The following is a 25,254-nucleotide window of genomic DNA, read 5'->3' as shown; positions in this document are numbered from 1 at the left end:
TATTTTTATTTCATTTCCTCAATTTTTTTTGCCAGTCGCTTGAGGCTGCTGGTTGCTTGAATTCTGGATACCAGAGGTTTTACTGTACTAATCTTTGTGTCCTGGGACAGAACCAACTTCAACCCCATAAAAATATTTTGCCTCAATTCCATGAGCTTTACCTTTGGTTAACTAGCCTCTATCAAATGCCTTCTGGAGTTCAAATAAATACAATGCACAAATTTCATAAAAATGCAGCCAATCTCCTGAGACATGACCATCCCTTTACTTTTGATCAACTGGCGATTTTCACAGTATTTACTCACTGCCTTTATTCCACTAATTTACCAAGCTAGTCTATATTTTTCCCAGTCAATTCTAAAAGGCCAAGATAGGCCCAGATTTGCACTCCTAAGTAAAGTATATAAAAGATTTTTTGGTCTGATTTTGATGCTCTTGGGACTGTTCTGTTTTTGTACATTTCCCTGTTAGTTATGATGTGCCTTCAATGTTCTTCTGGTTTTAAGTTGACCTTCTCCTTTGTGGTTGATTTTATTTTTCAGAACCTTCTTGTTCCCCAGATAGAATTTCTACCCCATATTAAAACTGTGCTGGGGGTGAGTAAGGAGTGTCTCTGTAAGAAACCTCAAATAAGCCTGTTACAGCAAACTCCATTGCATTTTATTTGATTGATATAATATTTCAATTACAAATAGTGTTCAAAATCTTGGCTGCTTCAGAATTATCAAAAGTAATAGGAAGTTACCTATTTATTCTGGGTTTTTTTTTGCAATATGGACATTTGACATTCACAACCCTCATTAATGTACATGGAAGATACTGTATTTCATTTTAAAATATTACATCCAAGATATCTGGAAACAAAACATTCTCATTTCAAATGCTGAAACATTCAATTATTACTTCTGAATAAACATTAAAAATAAACAAGTAAAATTAAAAATATTTCCAGTTCAGTCCTAAAATGGCACCTTTTGCCATTTTTTTGTGAAAAGCATAAATATCAACAATATGTAAAACATCTCTGGTTGAAATGATATCTCATGCAAGGGGCCAGTGCAACCGTTGAGTTACTGAAAGTTACAGCAGTAAACTAAAACACTAACCTTGAAGAGGCAGATCTTTGTGGAATTGGTTAATGAATTAAAAATGTTAATCAATCTCTGTGGTCTACAAATTTACTTATTCATTTAAATCAACACTGAATCCACAATTCTCGAATCATCCCCACCAGTTGGGGTATGTTCATGTGACGTGCACAAAGGTGGCTCCACTGGTCACTTTGGGTATCTGTGAAATTTTTGAACGTGGAGATGAAGTGAGAATTAACTAAGAAAAGTTAATTCTTGGAAAGCACCAAATGTGCAACAATTATATCAGAAGGTAAAGGAAAACCTGCAGGGATTTCCTGTCTAAAGGAGAAGCAAAAGATTAACTTGATCAAGATTTTTAAACTTATGAAATGGTTTGACAAGGTGAATGAAGGGAAAATATTTCCAGCCAGTTGCAGAATCAGAAACTCTGAAAAATAATGCCAGCAATAAATCCAAAAGGGAATTTTTGGAAAATATCCTAAAAAGCAAATAATTGATGTGTCAAATTCAACTGGGCTGAATTGAGGGAAATTCCATTGAATCATTTGTAGCTGACTGGTTGGACACACGAGGGAGAAAGACGTGATAAGTTGATGAGGTGGCGAGAAGGAAAGACCCCGTGTTGCATAAGAAAGCTTCCAGAGACTGGTTGAGGAACACAGATCTTGAGCAAACAACGAGCTGCTGCAGGAGTTCAGAGCATCCATGGGCAGAAATGATCAGTCAGCGGTCTTTATTGAGACTGATTGAATGTTTTCATGCTATAGATGTCACTCCTATCTAATCATCGCTAAGTAAATCTACCCTACACTCTTGATTTGTTTTGCTGTAAATCCAATTTGTAGCAATCTAGTTCCACGATAGCGATTTCTGCCCTCCCGATTCAATTTCCTACCACCAGCCGTGCCTTCAGCTCCCCAGGCTTTTCTCAACCTTTCCACTTTTAAGTTGCTGTTTCAAAACTCTTTGACTGAGCTTTGCAGGTGGTCGGGTATGATCTTTGTCCAACGGTCTTCCTGTGAAGTGTCCTGGCTTGTGTTTGCGATGCTACTGGCACTCTATACAGGGAGATCATTGATGACTTTGGTCCTGAGACCAGTAGGTCGGAATGGATAAGCTGCCAGCCCTGATGAAATTTGGAGCGTGAGATTTGCTAGTCAGGCAATAGATTGAAAACTGTGAAACCACTGTGCTGCTGGGTGCTCCCTGCTCCTGTATTGGAATTAATTTGGCAGATCAGTTGATAAGGATGGCTGAGCCCACAATAGCATTGTGTCTTCTCAGGATGCATTGTGCCCCTAAAAAAGCGTGGCAAGGTTCGCGCAATGCTGTTACCGCATCAGCAACCTTGGTTCAAATCTGGCGCTGTCGGTAAAGAGTTTGTACATTCTCCTCATGCCTTGTGGGTTCCGGTTTCCTCCCACCGTTCAAAACTTACCAGGAGTTGTAGGCCAATTGGGTGTAATTGGGTGGCATGGGCTCGTGGGCTAGAAGGGCCTGTTACTGTGCTCTGAGTCTAAATTTAAAAAAATGGACCAGAGGTGCAGAGGTCTCCCAGCCTAGATCATCTCCAGCCCTTTCAGCAATGGGCAAATCTTTTAAAAATATACTATAGTGGCTAATGTGACAGAATCTTCCATCTTCCTGGGGAACCACAGGCTGATGCTCAAGTTATGGCAGTGGGTGGCTAGAAGGCCAGAGGGGCCTTGGTTCATTTCTTCAGAGGTTTTCTGTCTCTGTTACATCATCCAAATTCTTGCTCTCTGTGCCTTACGAGACCAGAAGTGAGTCACTGTGGATCTTGGGCTCATCTCACTTTTTAGAATATTAAGGAGATATTGGATCAACATTTTTAAAATACAAAATGAGTTGCATTTATGGTGCAACTTTCTTGCCCTTGTTAGAATTTCCAGTGTGCATTAGAGTTAATGACGTCCTTTGGAAGTATGCTCAACGTTGCAATGAAGCAGTAATTAATTTGGCAGAAAGGTGACTACTACAGATAGCTGCCTGGGATTTAAATATGGGGCTTAGCCCCATCTGCAATTTGTGAAATTGAACAAAATATATTTACACCCAGAAACATATTAAAAGGGACCAATGCAAATCCTCAACTGAATGCAAGGATGCAGCAATTAGAGGCAAAGGGCATCAGATCTCACAGGTTAGACTCTGCATAAGAGCCAAATGGTAGCTGAGGCTGGAATTGAGCAGATGGGTGAAAGGGACATCTCCAACAATAAGTGGAAGAGACAGAGACATTTCCATCAGTGCGATAAATGCCAGGAGAGACCCGGTGCCAAGATCCATCAGGGCAAGAAAAAAACCATACTGGGTTGTTACCTCGGCCTGTGACATCACAGGCACCAGTCTTCACTTTATCAAGGACATCAACAAGAGGCAGTGTCTTAATAAAGCAGCCTCTACCCACAGGGACCCACCACCACTACCCAGGTTATGACCTCTTTACTCTGCTACCATGGGAAGAAGATACAGGAGCCTGAAACACTCAGCGGCACAAGGACAGTTTCTTCCCTCTGCCATCAGATTCCTGAATGAAAAGATGAACTGCAGCCTCACTTTGACTTTCTCCTGCACTTTTAAAAATTTTATTTTGTAAGGTGGTTTATATGAATGTTCGCACCTTGACGCTGTTGCAAAACAATGAATTTTGTGACATGTTCATGACAATAAATTCTGATTCTGATACAGAGATGGTCCAACTATATTCTCCAGGTGCAAGAATCCCCCTTTCCTTTCTGGAAATCCTGTAAAAATGAATGTGACGTCCTCATGTGCTGCGATGTGGCAGACTGCCACCTCTGAACATAAAACAAGTTATTTTGGAAAGTGTGTGTTACCAATGGTGGGTGGACCTGCATAGGTGGATAAGAAGGAAGGTCATGCATTACATGGGCTTCCCTGGTGAACATATTGGGGTTAAAGATTGGGCTGTGGAACAAATCCCCGCTGACACTGGTGACTCCTTGTGAGGGAGTCCCTTGTTGTCTATGTGGTCACTGCCTCTGCTTAGAGATAAAGCTGCTGGTGTTCTGCTGAGACCTGCCTCTGGAATCCTTCCTCAACCTCTTGCTCCTTTGCTCTTAAGTATTCCTCGGAATATGTCTCATGCCTATCAGGGCTCAGGGACTGCATCCTACTCTTCATCTGCCACCAGTTCCAGTCTATGAGCTGCCAGGATGTGCTCTCATTATAGTAATGCTCAGCAGGTGTGAAAAGATGAGAAGCTGAGGATAGTTCTGACTTGGTGCAGAAATAGGCTATTCAGCCCATCAAGTGTTCCCCACCTCTCAATCGTGAGCTGATCTATTTTCCTAGTCAGCCCCACTGCCCGACCTTCTCTCCATAACCTTCAATGCCCTGGCTAAACAAGAAACTATCAATCTCTGCCTTAAATACACCTGAAGACCTGGCCTCCACAACTGCCAGTGGCAACAAATTCCACAGATTAACCACCCTCTGGCTGAAAGAAAATCATCTTCATAACTGTTCTGAGCAGATGCACTTCAATCCCCAGGAATCATCCCTCTGTGAAATATTGCCTGCAGAACACATCTGCTCTCCTGAAGATGAACATGTCCTTTCTAACAACTTACATCATCAGGTAAATCTTCTCAACACTAATAAACAGTTGAACAGTAAGGGTAAGGGAACATAAGTCCTTTCCATTAGGAAAAAGGTCTGAGTTACGAAGGAGAATCCTTCTGGGCATGCCTGCATTTGAAGGAAGCTTGAAGATATAATTGAGAGTGACCCTTCAATGAATTGTGAGAGGAGGTGGATTCCTGCTTGGAATGATCTGTAGCAACAAAGATGAGCTTTAATGAGAGCTTGAGTATTCCAGGCACAATAGCTGAAGGGAGAATGTCTGGCTTTGGAAACACCAAGTCCTCCTGAGAAGTCCCGCTCACAGTGGGTTTTCTCATCTACTGTGAGAGCTCTCAGACATGTCACTGAAGGGAGAATGTCTGGCTTTGGAAACACCATGTCCTTCTGAGAAGTCCCGCTCACAGTGGGTTTCCAAGAGCTTTCAGACATGTCTCTGAAGCCTGTGGAAATACACACAATGGGGACATCATTCCCCATTGCCACTGCAGAGAAAGATTTCTAGCTAACATTGCTGCCATTGAGATATCTCTTGAAGGAGAACCCCCTTCCTTGCTATTTAGGAGTGTATCTGGTCAGGTGAAACATCAGATGCATCATATCACAACAGGTAGAAGTGCTCCGTCCAGATTCGCCATGGGTTTCATTTCATCTGGCTTACTTCAATGGGTTAAATCACTCCTTATTTCAATTTGCACATGGTCTAGTTCCAGGCAGTTGAGCGATTAGGAGTCATTTCAGTAAACAGAAATGATTTTGTCTAGTGAGGAGTTGGGTTCTTGAAAAGGTGGGGTGGAATACTTTAATGTTCCTAAATCATATCGGGAAGCATCTCTTCACATAAAAGGCTGCAGGAATTTTGTAACTTGTACAGAAAAATCTGTGGAGTATGTGTGGAGAAGTCGTGAAAATTTCACAAATTGGATTTTTGATATTGCAGAGGCATAGCCAGGTAAATAGAAGAACAAGATCTCTGAAGAACAGGGCTGTGTGCCCTATCCCAGCGGTTCTCAATCTTTTTCCCATTCACACTAGCACCTGAAGTAATCTCTTACTAACCACAGAGCATCTATTCCATAGGAATAGATGCTTTGTGGTTTGTGGTTAGTAAGGGATTACTTCAGGTGGTATGAGAGTGGGAAACAAAGGTTGGGAACCACTGCCCTATCCTCATTCCAAGTGCCCACTCACATTCAACTACGAATGCAGCACAAGAGGCAGAGGTCAGAGGTTCTCTCTGTTGTTTCTTTCCTCCAACCAACACCTCAATTCCCGATCACCCAACTCCATTAGATTCTTGGGTGACCTTCTCTGGGTAGCCACAGTGCGCCTTTATCCACTGGCTTCTTGGAAGCATCCACAGCTTAACATTAACCATGGAGTTCCTGAAAACATCTGCCCTGTCACAACTGCAAATGGAAGGGTTAATACATGGACCAACATAAGTTGGGCCAGCAGAAATTGTGCACAGTGGAAATTTAAGTCTGCTTTTAAAGCCATTCCCAATTGTGTTATCAAAACCAGGAATCAAACACTAAAAAACATGCAAGGTTAAGAAGATTTTGTTTTGGGAAGTATGCTACATAAACACGACTGCACAATTATTATTGACTTATCAAAATTTTGGTGAGTATTTTCTCTGAAATAATCTGAAGGAATTACAGTTTTTTTAAAAACAACACATTGCACAGAATTTTATTCACATAGGTGTCCAGAATTGTAAGATGCAATTTGAAAATATTTCTCACCAATTTGATTAAGGGTAGATGGGTTTGAACATGATGGTAACTTTTCAGAAATTAAAACATTTGTTCCTGACTTCTGACTCGAGATTGAGTTCCATCAGAAACCGTCGTGTGACTCACGTTCCCCTCCAATGGGAGGAAGACATCAAGCCTTGAAAGCTGAATTTAATTTCTCTCTCTCTCTTTGTCTCATTTAATGTCTGTGTGCACTTTTTGCTGTTCTTTTCAACGTGAACAGTTCCAAACTGTGTCGAGAAAATGTCTCAATTCCCAGTGCAAACCATGTGATTTGTGCAAAGCATGGCAGGCAAAAGTGCAACAAAATAAAAGCACACATTCCAGCTTTGAAAGATTTGGAGCCTTCCCTTAGGCAGCTGTCTTTTGGAGTGAAACAACTCTTGAAATCTACTGATAAGATCGTTGGTCTAACCTCAGTGAGTTTGCTTTAAAACCAACGTTAAAGTTTTAGCATGAAGAAGACCTCAGCTTCAATGCCAACGGTTGGTGAGTCTTTGTGCTCTGGAGTTAAACAGGTTGAGGTTAGGTCCATACAAATGCTCTTAGGAACAGAGCATGCCCCCTCTGGGTTGCCCCTCTCTCCTAGGTCCACGGAGGGGGTGTCAGTTTGCCCCAGCTGGCACAGCCTCTTTCGTTCTTGCGCCTGCTTTGCCCGGTTGGCGATGTACCGCACTCGGCTTTGGCTCCTTGACGAATATCGGCGAATGGTGACGGGGCTGCTCTCTTCCACCTCTGGTAGCTGCTCAGCAGTGGGGGAGGTGATGTCGTTCTCTCGCTCAAAGCTTGTGATCCTCTTCAGCTGCTCCATCAAGTTGTCTTGGGCGGGCACCCTCATCGCGGCTGCTCTGCGCCGCTCCTGCATGGGCCTCGTGATGAAGTTGCGGCTGATGCTCTTGTACTTGCTGTCGAAACTGGCCACGATGTCCTCGGAGGTCAGATCCCCCAGGCTCTTTGACTTGCTCGTGTTGTCAGTCACTGTTGTGCTTTGTGATATTGATTTCAGTGTCGGGGCTGACTGTTTGAGGCTCTCTATGTACAGTCTGCTCCAGGTGTGGCGCCGGGAGTTGTTCTGGAAAGGAACTGGCGATGCCTTAGACAAGGGCTTGGGTTGGAGGTCATCTAGGGCTTGCTGGTTATCATCAGATCTCAGGTTTGGGTTCGACTTGCTCTTGCTGACTTTAGCAAGTATTTTGTGGCCACTGGAGGCCGATCGAGGCCTCATCCCTTTATCCATTTGAAGCCCTTCATAGGACTCACTCTGACGGGTGCTCAGATCAGACAAGCTCTTTCGAGCCAAGTTGGGCAGTGACAAGTCAATGACTGTGTCATTGGAGGACATGCTGGATGACGAGGACATACTATCCCTGTGGCTCCCACAGTCTAGTTTGCTCCAGATTCTGTCGTTAATGGTCACATCTGATGACACTGCAGGCACTGGAGAAGTGCATGGCTGCATGGGAGACACCAACAATGGCTGACTTCGAACAAGGCACCCATCGCATCTAATACTTCGCACTATATCAGGTTGAATACTTTTGTTAATCTGACAGCCAGGGCTGTTTCTACCAATACTGTTATGAGCACCACGTAGGATCACATCAGGGATTAAATCAGCAATTGGATTTATTTCAGATTCAGCTGGCTCTCTGTCGTTCGAAGAGAGAGCTTCCAGAAGAGGAGTCTCAGTTGAGGGTAAAGTTTCAGATGGTGCTGGCTGACCACTGGGGTGCCCGGCTCTCATCTTGTCCTGGTCACTAGGTGCCAGTATGGAGCCTCTTGAATCCGAGACAGAGATCGAATCTGTGGAGAGATTGGTAGCGGTGCACACTATCATGCTCTGGGAAACATGGAAAGGTTTGTCACCGCCCTGAGAGACTTGGTGGGGACTTGGGGCATGACAAGTGCCAGCATGCAGGATCTCCACATGAGGGATCTCCACTTGCCTGCTGTCTCCTGTGAGGACCTCTGTGCTCAGGACAATAGCTCCATCTCCCAAATGTCCCTCAGTAAGGTGAGTACCTGCAGCCTTTCTTGTCAGGTCATCAGCAGCAGGCACCTTCTTGGACTCTAGCGATGACTGACAGGTTTCTGGAACTGGATGTTCTGCTGAGTTGGTGATTTCTTCTCTTGAACTGCTCGCAGTAGATAAGGGAATCTGCTGAGAGTCAGTGCAAGGTTTCTCCACAGAGTGCATAGATTCTTCAGAAATGGTTTCAAGAGAATGCGTGGGAACACTTGGAAGTGAATATGAGAATGGCTGGACATCTGTAAGAAGAAGAGATGGATATAATCAGTAACTCTCAACCGTCCCCTCCTGTCCCATTCTGCAGCCACAGTGTAGGGTCCAATGTATCAATGGAAGCAGGGAAAGCCACAGAGTTAAATAGCTTCATCATGTCACTGGATTCTATTCTCCCTCTTGCATAGAACATCATACAGACATTTGTCCCCAATGTTGTGCCAGCCTATATAAACCTACTCAACAGTCTAAACCTCCCTCCCTCATACCCATAGCCTTTTGTTTTGCACTCATGTGGCTGTTGATACACTTTTTATTGTATCATGCCTGACAATATTCTCTGTATTAAAAACTTACGCTTGACATCTCCCCTGAACTTTGCTATTCTCACCTCCGAGGAAAAGGCATTTGGCTGTCCACCTTATCTATGCCTCCAGGGGAGCAGTGCTAACTTTTTAGAAGCTGGAGCTCACCAAAAATGGCGACGAGGTGCCTGGAGTGGCCCCCTGAGGTGCTGCAGCGGCCCCCTGAGGTGCCTGAGTGGCTCCCTGAGGTGCCGGAGTGGCGCTCCAGTGAGCTCCGGCAGCACTGCACCCCAGTATGCCTCTCATAAACTTGTATTAAGCCCCCTCTCACCCTTCTTCACTCCTAAGTCCTGTTATTCTTACCTCTGTTACCTTCTCAAGGCCTTGCACAGGCTGGGGATTTGACTTCAGGGAGGCTGCCTGTTTGGTAAGTTTGATTTCATGGGCTACGAGCTGATGGACTGCCCATGGCAGAGGAAACACCGGAGCTGATCCCAGCACCAGGTGAGATGGCAGGGTGAGACTGGTGTTGATGGAATGGGGTTAAAGTTAGGGAGGAGCAACCTCCAGCCCTGCCAGAGAGACTGTAACCCAGAGAGGTCTCAGGCAGTTAAACAGGAACATCTGCAGATGCTAGGATCAAGGGCAATGCACAAATGTTCTGGAGAAACTCAGCCCATCTCGCAGAATCATAGGAAGTAAAGGGTAATCAACTAAAGGGCCTGGATGCTGTGTGACCTGCTGAGTTTCTCCAGCAAATCTGTGTGCCGATCTCAGGCGGGGTATCTGATCCATGAGCTCTAAGCACATAACACACCTTCTCACTTTTATTTTCAAAATGTATTTATTGAGCATCAAAAACAACTTTGTACACATTGTACAGATGTACATTGTGCTCTTATTTTATTTTACCAGCGAGAGCTCACCGTGCCCAATAATACTTGAAATAGGTGTTCTTTTTGTGGATTAAATAACACCAGCCTTTGAAAAAGCAATTTGTGTTATTTTCGAATCAATTACTTTGTCTCTTTCAATTTCAAAATGTTATTGATTGGAGAAGTCTTTTCCTCAACGTGGCTAATGCACTCTCAGTGAACCAGTTGACACAGCCAGAAACAATCAGGTTACAGGAGGAATTGGGATTTGCATTTAATGTCAACACTGCTCCCGTATTAGAAATGAACACAGAGTGCAACACGTTCCAACACACCTCAGCACACCACATTCAACACCACAACACACTCCAATGCATCCCACTCCAAAGCCATCACAGCAGCCAATCGCAACAAATCACCACACGCTCCAACACCAGCACAACAGTTGACACCAACACCATATGCTCCAAAGCATCTCATCCTGGCACTAACACAAAAACCACTGATACCATCATATCTCAACCTGCTCCAATGCCTCCCACTCTATAACACCACCTCAACAGCTGACACCAAGACATCAACATGCCCCAACGCATCTCATCCCTACACCAGTGCAGCATTCGACACCCACCCAACATGCTCCAACGCATCCCACCCCAACACCAGCACAGCATGCCATATACAACGCATTGCAATATGATGCAAATGCAACACTAGCAAAGTACACCCTACATGAACCCAACATCAACGAACATAGTACAACCCAGAATAACACAACATGCACAATCATAATGTAGATGAACATATGAGAAGCATTGTCCAATTACAGTCCAGAGTACATCAGTAGAGGTCAGCATAGTCCAACACTCCACACATTGATACAGCACCACATGGTGATACAATACCACTCTCCACAGCACAATCTCGTAATCGTAGTCCAACACATCAGTGTATAGAGCAGATCAGCAATATTGCAGGTATCCATCTCACTGCTATGGAGAACTATCTGACTGCATGACGACTGTGTGAACTTGCCCTGGGGCATTCCAGCTTCCTCTCACACTCAAAAGGCATGCCAGTTCGTAGGTTCAATGGCTGCAGTAAAGAGCTGGTAGTAGAATCAGGGGGACGTGTGAAAGAGCAGGCTGCAGAGAATGGGGTTGATGGGAGCATTAACCTAATGAATCAAATGGCCTTCTCTATCATAAGAAAATAATGGAAATGGCAGTCCAACACAACTCCCATTGTTCAGCACAGCACAGTTCAATGCAAAACAGCAATATGTAGGAGGTACATCATATCACCATAGAGCAGCTCATGGTGTGTACTGTCGGTTGAACCTTTCTCTTGATGGTAAATGGTGACACCCTGGATGTCTGGGCAGATAATGAGGAATGAGGAAAAAAATAGGTGAACGATGAGCCAGGTGGTATGACTGGCTAACCAATGAGAGCAAGGAATAGGGAGCAATAAAGACAAGAAATGGCAGAGAAGGAAGATGAATTTTGGAGAATGTGGGGGGGATCTCATTGAAACATTTCAAATGTTGAAAAGCATGGAGAGAGTAGATGTTGAAAGGTTGTTTCCAATAGTGGGAGAGTCGAAGACAAGAGGGCACATCTTCAGGATTGAAGGGCAAAGAACAAAGATGCGGAGGAATTTCTTCATCCAGAGGGTAGTAAATCTGTGGAATTTGTTGCCACAGGCAGTTGTGGAGGCCAGGTCATTGGGTGTATTTCACGCAGAGATTGATAGGCTCTTGATTAGCCAGGGCATCAAAGGTTATGGGGAGAAGGCCTCACAGTGGGGCTGAACAGGGCAGATGTTGGGCTGAATAGCCTATTGCTGCTCAAGTCTGTGGTCTTTATGAATTAAATGCAAATAGGGTACCAAAAGTGAAGTGAAAAAGGAAAAGACGGCAAAGTTTGGAGCAAAAGGAAAGAAAGCACAGCAATAAATAAACAAATATTGGCTATGCAAGAATAGGCCTCAATGGTTTCAAAGGAACTGATTGGTTTTCTTGAAGAATTATCAGGCTAACTATCAAAACCTTTTTAGTGATATAATGAGCAATTAATAGACAAATTCAGCAACTTCTTACAATATCTTTGAGACCAAGACCAAAAAGCTGTTTGTGTAAGCAGGCAGTGTAAATTCTGGAGATTTGTAACTTGGATGTTGATTCTCATCTGGACTCATTGCCTGATTTGTGCGTGAGTAATACCTTGTATTATCGATTCAGCACTTCACAGCATAAAGCATAAAGATGGCAAGTGTCTAGTGCAGCTATTCTCAACGGGCATCGTTTGACACCCCTGGGGACACAGCAGATTTTGGGGGGGTGGGGCTGGGGGGCACAGACTGCAATCGTAAATTCTACTGATGCAGTACCGGCCAATATTTATTATTTCATTTGTTGTCTTTTCTTTTTATAATTTTTTTTCTCTCTTCTATTTCTGTTTAATTTGTGTTTTACTTAACTGGGAACTTGTAAGTGAGGCTTCCATTGAATCTGTACATTCTACTTATGTTAATATATTTTCAGTTTTTCAACATTTGCCCCACTCCTAGCCTCTTTGTGAAGAAATAATTCTTAAGTTTGCTTGCTGTTTGCCCTGATTTAAATAGTATTGATTGAATGGTATTTACTTTGTGTGTAATCCCTTTGTGAAATATCAATGTATTTCTAATATCTCTGAAGGATTTAACAAGATATACAATGCAACTGCAGATATTGAAGTGCATTGCTATTCTGGAGAAGTACTTGGATTAGGTGTTCATCTGAAGCGAGTTGCATGGTGATGAGTAATTCATGTTACATAACTAGGTCTATGTAGAGGAGACTGAACTTAGTGCGCAATAATAGCAATGGTTTAGCTCAGACAACAAGCATCACCCCATGGTCAAGATGACTTATTAAGGAATTATAATGCACTGAAATCCCACATTCTTGGACTTTAATAAGGTACACTACATCTCAATAGTTAACACGTGCAAATATACACACTCATTCACATACATATACATACATAACACACATGCGCACACATGCACAACACACACATGCACAAACACAGACATACATAACACATACACACACACCACACGCACACACACACACACACACACACACACACACACACACACACACACACACACACACACACACATACACACACACAGGCGTCAATGCACAAACGAGTGCTTTCTGTGTCTTCTCTCCCCAGTCCTTCCCTCTCCCCTTTTGAAGTGTGCCGTCCCCCTTCCCATCTTAGTCTCAAGCCGTCCATATCTTCCCACAGTGCTGCTTAATCTGTTGAGTCCCTTCGGATATTGTCTGCTTGCTCAAACAACTTGCCCATCAACTTTTAACTTTCTGACAAAAGAAGTCTCGCTTGTATTAGCTGTGATTTATGCAACCATTCATCTTACTGCAATGTCCTGCACACAGAAACCTTCAGAAACATCAACAATGATCTAGAAAGTTTACAACCTCTGCAATTCTTTGGTACCCAGAGGATTCCTTTGACTCACCGAGTAACAGCATCATATTGTGCTTAGTGAAATGTCAATAACACACACAGAGGTTTGGAACATGCAGACTAATTGAAAGGCTTCATTGAAGATGTCATTTGTGATAAAATCCAATGTTTCAAATCAGATGGTTTAAACCAGAAATTCTTGACACATATTGTAAGAATAAAATTACAGCTATTTCAGCAAAGATGTCCCAATCATAGAATCTTGAAATAAAGCAGGAGTCCAAACAGTCTACTGTGCTTGTTATGTGATAACTTGATGGCAGAGTGAAGAAAGAGAAGGAGGAGGAGGATTATTCAGTAGGGAAATTCAAGGCAGTTGTTAGAGTAGGTTATTAGGTTGGCCCAACACTGTGGGCAAAGAGCTTGTACTCTGTAGATATCTATGTCCTAGATACAGAGAGGGGGGAAAGGAAACTGTTGCTAAGGACTGAGGGAAATGCTCAGAACTTTGGAAATCATGTTATAAATATTGGACGAGCAGTTCAAATAACAAATATAGTGAAATGGCAGAGCAGCAAAAAAATTGAGGAAAATTAAAAAATAAAATAAATAAAAGGTAAAAAATATGTCAGTTTAAAATTGTAAAAGTAAATGCTCACTGAAGTAACATATAAACTTTTGGTGAAGATGGGGGAAAATACTCAGTGGAGTGCCTGGTCAGGCTTCGCTCGGAGAAGCTGTTTAAATAAAGATGTGTGAAACAGCAATGGAGTCGCCCAAGATGAAGAGCTGGTTGATGCCACTCGCTGTTGGGGTGACTCTCTTACAGTGTCTCTGATCAGAGGCTTTAAACTTGGGTGGTGAGGTGGGGGGGTGGGGGGGAGATGGGAGGCTAATTATCTATAATGTCATTGTTCATCTTTTGGGCGGCTCCATGGAGGGGGGGAGGAACCTGCAGATGCAGCGATGGTTAAATGTTTTCAATGAGGCGGCATGGTTGGTGTAGTGGTTGTGTAATGTTTTTATAGCACCAAGTTGTCTGTAAGGAGTTTGTACATTCTCCCTGTGTCTGCGAGATTCTTTCCAGGTTTCCTCCCACTGTAACGTATCAGTGGTGTAGGTTATGAAGTAAATCACAAAATTCAGCAGACACTGTGGTTGAAGTAAAAACACAAAATGCTGGGGAAGTTCAGCAGATCAAACAGGGTCCTTTATGTAGCAAAGGCAAAGATACAGAACCGACGTTTTGGGCTTGAGCCCTTCATCAAAGTATGAGGGAATGCTGACAAGCGTCCTAACAAAAAAGTGGCGGGGGGGGGGGGGGGGGGAAGGAGGGGTGGCAAGACAGGTGATGATAGGTGGAGAAAGGAAGGAATGGACAGCAGTAATTGTGGGGGGCTGTGTGGGTGAAAGAACTGGAAGGAGGGGGAGGGGGAAGAAAAGGCAAGCAGATTTAGTGGAAAGCAGTAAAGTCAATGTTCATGCCATGTGGCTGTAGGGTGCCCAGATAGAAAATATTCCTCCAATCTGTGGGTGGTCAGGGTGGGACAGTACATAAGACCATGAACAGACATGTGAGTGCAAGTATGTGACCCAGAATTGAAGTAATTGGCCACTGGGAGGTCGCTGTGGTTGCAAATGGAACAGAGGTGTTGAGTGAAGTGATCTCTCAGTTTGTGACCGGGCTCTCCAATGTAGAGAAGGCCACAAAGGGAACACTGGATGCAGTAAATAAGTCCTCTGGATGTACAAGTGAAGTGTTGCTTCACATGAAAGGCCTGTTTGAGGCCTCGGATCATGGTGAGAGAGGAGGTGTGGGCACAAGTGTTGCACCTCCTGTGGGCATAGGGGAAGGTGCCGGGGGGCAATGGGCAAGGAGGGATGAAGGAATCATGGAGGGAGGGGAGGTGAGGGAAAAATGTGTCTGGTGGAGGGATCCTGTAGTAAGTGTCGGAAATTCTAGCAGATGATGTGTTGGATTCAGAGGCTGGTGGGGTGGTAGGTGAGGATGAGGGGGACTCCTAAGTTTGTTGCATCTGGGGATAGAGGGGGCCAGGACAAATGAGCGGGAAATGGAGGAGATGCGGGTGAGGGCTGAGTTGATGGTGGTGAAGGGGAAGCCAAGTTTGTGAAAGAAGGCAGACATTTCAGAGGCTCTGGATGGGAAGACCTCATCTTGGGAACAGATGCAGCGGAGATGGAGAAATTGAGAGAATGGGATGGAATCCTTGCAGGGGCAGGGTGTGAAGATGTGTAGTCCAGGGTGTATCTTAATTGGGTGTAAATTGGTGTAGGTTAATTGGGTGTAATATAGATAATATAGATATAATAATATAGATACACTAGCTGGGAGGACAACTGGGGAAAAATGGCAGGTATTTTTGGACATTTTTCATAGGTTTCAGGACAAATTTATTCCAAAGTGGAAGAAAGGCTCTAGGAGATGCAAATGGCAGCCGTGGCTAACTAATGAAATCAAGTGTAATATCAAATCCAAAGGGAGTAAGTATAGGATAGCGAAGCGGAGTGGGAAGTTAGAGGATTGGGAAACCTTCAAAGAGCATCAGAGGGTAACTAAGAAAGTCATAAGAGAGGGGAAGATTAAGTACGAGAGGAAATTAGCAAATAATATAATGGGGAATAGCAAAAGCTTTTTTAAATATGTGAAGAGGAAGAAATTGGTTCGGTCCAAAATTGGTCCATTAAGAATGGAAAAGGGTGAAATTATTACCGGAAACAAGGAGATGGCTGAGGAATTTAACAAATACTTTGCAACTGTCTTCACCAAGGAGGATATAGGTTATGGTCAGTTAGGGGGTAATGGTCATGTGGTGTCAAGAGACTTGGGGACCTTTCCTGGGGAAGTAGGGGATCTAATGGATATCCGGATCCAGAAACAGGAGGTTGTGAGTAAATTGTTGGGACTGAGGGCTGATAAATCCCCAGGGCCTGATGGGCTGCATCCCAGGGTGCTTAAAGAAGTTGCTATGGAAATTGTGGAAGCACTGGTCGACATTTTCCAAAGTTCCATAGATTCGGGGGAGGTCCCTGAGGATTGGAGAGTGGTTGATGTGGTGTCGATTTTTAAGAAGGGAGGGAGGGAGAAAACGGGAAATTATAGACCGGTCAGCCTGACATCGGTGGTGGGGAAGATATTGGAGTCTATCATAAAAGGAGTAATAGCAGAACACTTAGGCAGAAATAATAGTATAAGGGCTAGTCAGCATGGATTCCTTAAGGGTAAGTCATGCTTGACTAACCTTCTGGAATTTTTCGAGGATGTGACAAAGAGGGTGGACTTGGGAGAGCCTGTGGATGTGGTGTATTTGGACTTCCAGAAGGCCTTTGATAAGGTACCGCACGGGAGACTAGTGGGCAAGATCAGGGAGCATGGTATTGGAGGTAAGGTGCTGACATGGATAGGAAATTGGTTAAGAAATAGGAAACAAAGGGTTGGGGTAAGCGGGTCTTTTTCAGGATGGCAGGATGTGACGAGTGGAGTGCCGCAGGGATCGGTATTGGGTCCTCAGTTGTTTGTAATTTATGTAAATGATTTGGATGAGGAGGTTATTAATAACTTGAGCAAATTTGCAGATGACACGAAACTGGGTGGCGGTGTGGGGTGTGAGGAGGATGTCAGGAAAATGCAGAGGGACTTGGACAGGTTGGGGGAGTGGGCTGCTAAATGGAAGATGATGTTCAACGTTAAAATGGAGGTTATCCATTTTGGGGGCAATAATAGGAAAGCTGAGTAGTATTTAAATGGAGACAAGCTAGGGAGTGGGGAGGAGCAAATGGATCTGGGAGTACTTGTTCACCAGTCACTGAAGACTAGCATGCAGGTTCAGAAAGCTGTGAAGAAGGCTAATAGCATGTTGGCTTTCATAAAGAGGGGATTGGAGTATAGGAACAGAGACACCCTTCTGCAGTTGTACAGGGCCCTGGTGAGACCCCACCTGGAGTATTGCGTCCAGTTCTGGTCTCCAATTTTGAGGAAGGACATACTAGCTATAGAGGGTGTGCAGCGCAGATTTACAAGGTTAATTCCAGGGATGGCAGGGATGACATATGCTGAAAGGCTAGAAAAACTGGACTTGTATCCGATGGAGTTTAGAAGGATGAGAGGGGACATGATTGAGGTATACAAAATTATCAGGGGGATAGACAGGGTGAAGTCGGATTACTTGTTCCCAATGATGGGGGAGACGAGGACTAGAGGGCATAGTTTAAGAATACAGGGTAGGCCCTTTAGGATGGAGATGAGAAAACATTTTTTTACCCAGAGAAGTGTGAATCTGTGGAATGCTCTGCCACAGAGGGTGGTAGAGGCAGATTCGCTGATTATGTTCAAAAGAGAGTTAGATAAGACTCTAGTGGGAAAGGAGTTAAGGGTTATGGGGATAAGGCTGGAAAGGGGTACTGATGGTAGTGATCAGCCATGATCTGTAAAATGGCGGTGCTGGCTCGATGGGCCGAAGGGCCTACTCCAGCTCCCATTGTCTATTGTCTATTGTCTAATATGGGTGGCACAGACTCATGGACTGAAATGGCCTGTTACCATGATGTATGTCTAAATTCAATTGAAAAATAAAGAATGTGGCTGAAAATAAAATAAAAACTGTTTATTCTTAATGCAGGTGTATTGGTTAGGCATTGTAAGAGTAAGTCTCAAGCAACCGGAAATTATACTTATCTGGCATCTAACAATTTCCATAGGTGCTGGGTACTGGGGGTTTTACTGTATGTGTAACAACTGCCAATTTTAGGCTTGTCAGCTCTGGGGAACAGAATGATGTTCTTTGCTGGAACAGGGTCTGAATATCGAATACCCTTGGTCTAGGGGCAAATGAGACGTTATTGAAGGGTAAAGATTGCTCTACATTGATCTGTTAATGATTCTCCTCTGCCTCCACCCACCACATTGTTACTTCTGTATTCAAAGTGATTGCTATGAGATTCCAAAATTAAACAGTGATATGGATGTGGAGCGTGGGATAAGTAGTATACAAAGCCAGGCCACTGATGCATTTATATAGTGAGATTTGACAAACTGAGTGTGAGGTCAGGAAGGATTAGATTGCAGTGGAGTAGGTTTACATAGATCTGCACAACATCATGGGCTGAAGGGCCTGTACTGTGCTGTAACAGAACATAGAAAACTTGCAGCACAATATAGGCCCTTTGGCCAACAAAGTTGTGCTAAACATGTCCCTACCTTAGAAATTATCAGGTATTCCCATAGCCCTCTATTTTTCTAAGGTCCATGTCCTATCCAAAAGTCTCTTAAAGGACCCTAATGTATTTGTCTCCACTACCGTTGCCGGCAGCCCATTCCATGCACCCACCACTCTCTGCATAAAAAACGTACCCCTGACATCTCTTCTGTACCTACTCCCCAGCACCTTAAACCCTTAAACCTGTGTCTTTTTGAGGCAACCATTTCAGCTCTGGGAAAAAACCTTTGACTATTTACATGATTAATGCCTCTCATCATCTTAAACACCTCCAAGGAGAAAGGCTGAGTTCACTCAACCTGTTTTCAAAGGGCATGCTCCTTAAACCAGACAACATGCTGTCCTCTGCCCCTTTTCTTCTGGAAGTGAGGTGACCAGAACTGGGGTATGACCAGGGTCCTATACAGCTGCAATGTCACCTCTCAGTTCCTAAATTCAATTAAATCACACGATTAAAGAAGGCCTTCTTATCCAGAGAATCAACCTGCTTTGAACGTCCTATGGACTCAGACCCCAGGATCCACACTGCCAATATTCTGCCATCATATCTGACCAACCAAAATGAACCATTTCACACTTATCTGGGTTGAACTCCATCTGCCACTTCTCAGCCCAGTTTTGTATCCTATCAATGACCCGCTGTAACCTCTGAGAGCCATCCACACTATCTCAATACCTCCAACCTTTGTGTCATCAGCAAACTTACTAACCCATCCCTCCACTTACTCATCCAGGTCATTTATAAAAATCACAAAGAGTAAGGGTCCTAGAACAGATCCTTGAGGAACACGACTGCTCATCGACCTCCATACAGAATATGACCCATCTACAACCACTTTTTGCCTTCTTTGGGGAAGCCAGTTCCGGATCCAGAAAGTAATGTCCCCTTGGATCCAATTCCTCCTTACCCTATCAATAAGCCTTGCATGGGGTACTTTATCAAATGTCTTGCTGAAATCTATACACACAACATCTACTGCTTGTCCTTCATTAATGTGTTTAGCCACATCCCCAGAAAATTCAATCAAGCTCGTAAGGCACGACCTATCCATGACAAAGCCATGTTGACTAGTTTCTAATCTTATTATACCTTATTATTCATAAATCCTGCCTCTCAGGATCTTCTCCATCAACTTACCAACCACTGAAGTAAGACTCACTGTCTATAATTTCCTGGGCTATCGCTATTCCCTTTCTTGAATAAAGAAACAACATCCACAACCCTCTAATCCTCTGGTACCTCTCCCATCTCAAAGATGATTGCCAGAGGTTCAGCAATCTCCTCCCTCGCCTGCCTCAGTAGCCTGAGGTGATGTTCTATGTACTTCATAAATGTAACTATTTACAAGACAATTCTGGGTTCATTGCATAAAAGGGCATCAGATAGGTGCCTGAGAGAAAATAATGTGCAGGACCTGGGAGAGCAGGGAAATTGGCAGAGGGGCTTGCCCTACATGTATGTAATTCATCTAACTATTTATCTTGCCTGTTACTAATAGCAGACAGCTTTATCTATCCCTCGTAATGAAGACACACAGAATGCCACAAAGCAATTCAGCAGCTTTCTTATATTTCTCCAGATGTGATTCTTGGTTGCCTTGAACCATCAAGGATGGGTTTATACTGCAGTATCCTCAAACCAATCAGTGGAAAGGAAGCTCTTGGATCTTGCGGCGGGATGGTGGATAACAGACCAAGCAGATTGGGCTTCAGCCTCTGGAATAAAAGCAGGGAATGCTGGAAACATTCAGCAGGTGAGGTGGCATCATGGGTAAAATAAGGCACATGTTTTGGACTGATCGCCAGTGCAATACTGTGCATCAGTATTTATAACCTTGCCATGCCTAGCTTGTTAATTCTGTTATATTATCATTTACCATGCAATAAACTTTGGCCAGGAGTTTCACAAATCTACACAAACAAGGCAAAATATGTGTAAACAGTACCTTCAACTTCTAACCCTTCCCCTGACTTGGCTGGGACATCTTTGTGCAACTCCCCTTGCATGGCAACGTATTAGGCAACATGTTCAATGAAGCAGGGGGTTCCCTACAGGATCTCGGGGTTGGGTGTGGGGAAATCCAAGGGAATAGATTTTTTTTTACCTTTGTGTTGCTCTCCAGGTCAGTTGTCCACTGCATGTGGCAGCAAGGGCAGAACATTGCAAACAGTTAAACTCATTGGGCAGTGAAAGAAGAGAAAGGAAAACAAAAAGGAAGACAGACAAGTCACTCTCAAAACTAAGGAAGCAGTCAGTGAAGGCCTAGATTGTCATATATTTCCCTCAGCGGAAGAAGGAAAGGTGAAAGCAGCTCTAGCTCAAACAGTTCATTGAGAAACCACTGGGGTCAGGCTCATCCTTGGATTTACATCTTACCCAATTTTTCTCTTAATACTAGTGAGCTTCAAAGCTTAGCTCTCTGTCTCATCACCATCACCCGGTTACCCCATTCAGACCTGTATGCTAAAATCCCCTTCCCTCAGTTTTGCTCTGATTTACTCCCAATGGTTCAAAACTTTCAGATGTTAACTCCAATTTTATCTCTGCCCTTTAGCTGTGGAATTCAGAATTGCTTCAAAGTCTTGGAGTTTTAACTGGCCATGTTCCACGTCTGGAAGAGGCGTCCTCTTCTAGACCAGCCGGGTCTGGTGATGTAATGGTGATGTGCTCATGTATTGGTTGATTAAGACTCGCCAAGCCCTGTCCCACTGGAAGAAGATGGCCACAGGCACGTGGGTGGTGAGAAGAAGCCCAGTGGAAACTTCCTTGTGGGTTGGATGCAGTAAGCATTCCTCTGGAGTGTACAGGAACAGGAACGCTCCTCCTGACCATACAAATTGTCCACGGGTCTCCCCTCCGGTAAGGAAAGGACTCGAGTTTGTTCTCTGTCACCCAACCCTGGCAGGAGAGGACTCCATGAGGGGGCACAAAATGAGAATTTGAACCTCTGCTATGCGCCACTCCCCTGCTCCCACAGATGGACGCAGAGGTGAACCCATTGCTAACTTGTGCATATCCAGAATTCTGGGCAATGGTGGTTAAGTATTGGGAGACTACAGTTAGTGAAAATACCAGCCTTTAAAAATTTCCATCAACCTTATCTTTGTCTTCATTAATCTGTTGGTAGAAGTTGGTGTGATATTGATAATCTTGTGCTGGTCCCAAGTCATTTTTTAGGAAATGATTTCATTCCTTCAATTATGAGGCAATTTAAAGCCTCAAACCGATTAGGAGTGAGGCATTTGGCTGATCTGATGTATTTTGAAGTCTTTAAGGAAAAAAAGATGTTTGAAGCATTGGGTGGTCATGGAATGATGAGCAACGAACAAACAGCTCTGATTCGGAGTCCTTGTGTCAGGTTTCTCAAGAGGTACTGGAGGGCAAATCTACAGTGGGCATGGTTTCAAGGGTTGGTCAGAGGGTTGAGGTTTGGCTGAACTAGGTGGAGCTAGCCAGAGGATTAGGTTGATCTACAAAACAAAGGACAGGTCAACAAAATAGTCCATTCAGGTCTTACCCGCGGAAAAGATTGGAGACTTGCTTCGGATTTCCTCCATCTTTTGTACAAACAAAGAGTTCATTTCACGTTGAAGGGTGCCTGGACACTTCAGAGGGTCCCGCACCAGGTGGTATGAGTGCTCCAGGCCACCCAGCCCCTCCAGGCTTTCAAACCTGGGTGAGTCACAGCCCTTGGCAGTGGCCTCCGACCGGTTGACCTCTCCGCTGCTGCAGCTGCTACTGTGGGCGATCTGGCATCGCCATCTCTGCTTGGGTTGGCATTGGACGGCCTGCCTGGGGGATATTAGCCGTTCATCCTCCAAGGAGGTGCCCTGGCGTGCCGGCTTGGACACTGCCAGGGCAGCTGGCTTGTGCACGTGATCTTTCCACTTGCGTTCTAGATCTGGGCTCTCCCTAGAACCAATGACGCATTTCATGCAATTGGTGGCCATGCCAATTCTACCGCAGCCATTTATGGCACACCTGGTAAACACTCCTTGCCTTTGCTCCTCGGGGTCCAGTATGCGCACTCGGTTTGCCCGCTTTAAAGGTTCGCTAAACGCCACACCCATTGGCACATTAGTCACACGTTGCTTCTGACTTTCCCCCGACTCCCGGTTTGTCCCCTTACCTTTAAAGGCCTCTGTCCACACCTCCCTTTTTGCTCCTTCTGGAGCAGCCTCAGTGTGTTCAGCCTCCTGCTCGAATCGAGGCTGGGAGGTGTCTTCAGATTCACTTGCCCCTTCTGAGCTGCAGTCTTTGGTATCTAGAACAATGTGCGGGAAGCCCTTTTTGCCCTTCTGCTGCCCCTTGGTGGGGGCGCTGGCAGTCCTGCGGAGGATGTGGCTGCTAAAAGAGTGTTTGCGAGTGAGCATTACAGCAACATGACTGTCCAGCGAAGCTTGCTTTGGATTTCTGTGGAAAAGCCCCTTTAATCCCATGACTTGCTTGATCTGCAGAACAGACAAACAAAAAAAAAAAAATTTTGAGGATTTAATTAGGTTGGAGGTGACGGCACATCTAACAGTGGATTTGTTTGACAGGATCTGGAATTGTAATCTTCTGGGAAATATTATGGACGTGAGTTTTAAACTGTCCAAGTACCAAATTCAGTTTGTGAAAATCGCCTTGGCGGTAGCCAAGAAATGTATAGCTGGCACGAGGAAGTCCGACTCCCAACTAAACATTACACAATGAAATATGGAAATGCAGAGTTGTATTCCCTGGAGGAAACCACATACAATTTAAGGAGGAAATATGAGGCATTTGTTGGGATGTGGCAGCCTTCTCTGCAGCATACAGGTTCACAGATGTAGCTACACCCCTTCCAAGTAGAAGAAAGGTAAAGATAGTGGAACGACCGAGATAAATTAAGTGGGTCGTGATGCAGACGATGTGCTCTTGTTTCATATCTTTTTCACTACTTTATGCTACTCTGGGTTTCTATTTGGTTCCTTTAAGGGTCGGTGACTCTATAGGTTTTTGGTTCTTTAAGTTTGTTTAATTTACATAATCTTTTTCTTGTGGTATTAGGGTATAGGAGGGAAGGGAGCAGGGTGGGCGTGGGGAAAAATGGACACTGAATGTAATGTAATATAGCATTGTTGAGAAGATTGTACTGTTGTTTTGGATTTGTGTGAGTCTTGGAAAATCAAAAATGAAATATTCAAAAACACCCAGTAGATTTGTCCGAAGTTAGTTCCGTTGAATCAGTGGATCATACACCTTTGAAAGAGGACATTCGGCCCTTCCTACAAGCACCTGGTCTTCATTGGTATTGTCCACTTTGATCCATTTCCTCTATTATTCCACAAATGCTCTCCTTCTTTAAATATTGATTCAATTACTTTCTGGCAGCGGACCAGTGAAGACCTCAGCGGATGAGGGACCTACGCAGGCTGCAGGCGACTTTCGGTCGGGGGAACCACAAGGGCTAAGGGCTGCTGGAGACCGGCTCATGGACATCAGGTGTCGGGAGCTGGGATTCGAGAGGGTGCTGAGGGCAAGAAGGGCACCCAAAAGGCCTTGGGTGCTGAAGGGTTCATGGTAGTGCCGGATATTTGGATCTCGCACTCAGGTTGCCGATGGATAAAACAGGAATTTGTGCAGCCAACAGAGGCTGTGGGAGGGCTGGAGACGAATCCATAAGCGTTCAGTGACTCTGTTTTACTTCTCTTTCTCTTTTACTTTAATGGATGCTGGGCGACAGAGATGCCGACTCTATGCCTTGTGGCAAACAGAAGGTAATTTCATGTAATATTACAGAAGCTCTGCATTATCACATTACAATAAAGAAATCTTGGAAAATTTCAGTTAAAGTTACTTCCATGATCCTTTTGGTTAATTGAGCATTATTTGTGGTGTCATGGAGGTTTCTATGAGTAGTCAAATCTGATTATATCTGATGCATGAATAAGTACGTAAGCCCATGATAATGAAGGGCTCTCCCCTCACATCCCTGTGATATTAAACTTCATTTCCCATCTGCCTGTCAGCCCCTGATGACTGATCTTCCTGCAGTGTAAACACTTTCTTCTTTCACCTACTTATGAAAGGATTTTGAACATCTCACCCTCTGCCTCTCTGCTGCAATGGAATTGGCCAACATTTCACAAGTTATAGCTCCGTGCTAGACTCAGTTCCAGAGGATGGGATCTTCAGAAGGTTTCAGGACCAGCCATGCCAGTGTCACTCAGGCCATAGTAATGTGGCATGGAGCTGGTACAGTGGTGCAGCTAGTGGAACCCCTGGCTCATGGCTCCAGGGGCCTGGATTCCATCCTGGTCTCGGGTGCTGTGTGTGGGTGGAGTTTGTTCTCCCTGTAACCACCTGGACTTTCTCCAGTGATCTGGCTTTCCCCCAATGCAAAAGACGTTTAATTTGCCATTGTAAATGACCTCTAGTGGTAGAAACTAATGAAAAGACTCATGTGGGACCAATATTTGGTGTCGATGCCAGTGTTGGGTGGCATCGCACCAATGCGCCTGTTTCTATGTTCTTCTCCATAAAAACATACCCCAGGCTCAATATGTCCTGTCCTCTGATTATTCCTGTTTCAGGCCTGTGACTCACAAAGATGCCCTGTTAATAATATGCCTTGAGCAGTTGACTGTTGTAACCAGTGAGGGGGTAGGTA

At 44.3% G+C, this 25,254-nt stretch overlaps 2 protein-coding genes across 5 annotated transcripts in view; both read right to left on the bottom strand.

Annotated features, from left to right (window-relative positions):
- LOC138754378 (probable glutamate receptor) overlaps positions 1–6,556 on the bottom strand; it is a 41,980-nt gene extending 35,424 nt beyond the window's left edge. Inside the window, exon 1 of the mRNA XM_069918579.1 lies at positions 6,470–6,556. The gene's annotated coding sequence lies outside the window, so the exon portion shown is untranslated. The remainder of the gene's footprint in view (positions 1–6,469) is intronic.
- A 359-nt stretch (positions 6,557–6,915) lies between these two features.
- Positions 6,916–25,254, bottom strand: part of plch2a (phospholipase C, eta 2a) — a 315,314-nt gene continuing 296,975 nt past the window's right edge. For 3 of the 4 annotated variants that reach the window (XM_069918573.1, XM_069918570.1, XM_069918571.1), the window contains 2 exons: positions 22,138–23,071; positions 6,916–8,749 (listed from right to left, as the gene is read on the bottom strand). In XM_069918573.1, coding sequence (XP_069774674.1) covers positions 6,924–8,749; positions 22,138–23,071 — 2,760 coding nt within the window. In that variant the 3' untranslated portion in view covers positions 6,916–6,923. The remainder of the gene's footprint in view (positions 8,750–22,137; positions 23,072–25,254) is intronic. The other variant, XM_069918572.1, reaches the window with a different exon arrangement.

The sequence above is a fragment of the Narcine bancroftii genome, chromosome 2 (genome assembly GCF_036971445.1).
Source record: "Narcine bancroftii isolate sNarBan1 chromosome 2, sNarBan1.hap1, whole genome shotgun sequence".
Lineage (NCBI taxonomy): Eukaryota > Metazoa > Chordata > Chondrichthyes > Torpediniformes > Narcinidae > Narcine > Narcine bancroftii.
Note: the sequence above shows the minus strand (reverse complement) of the source record. Positions and strands in the feature narration are given on the sequence as shown.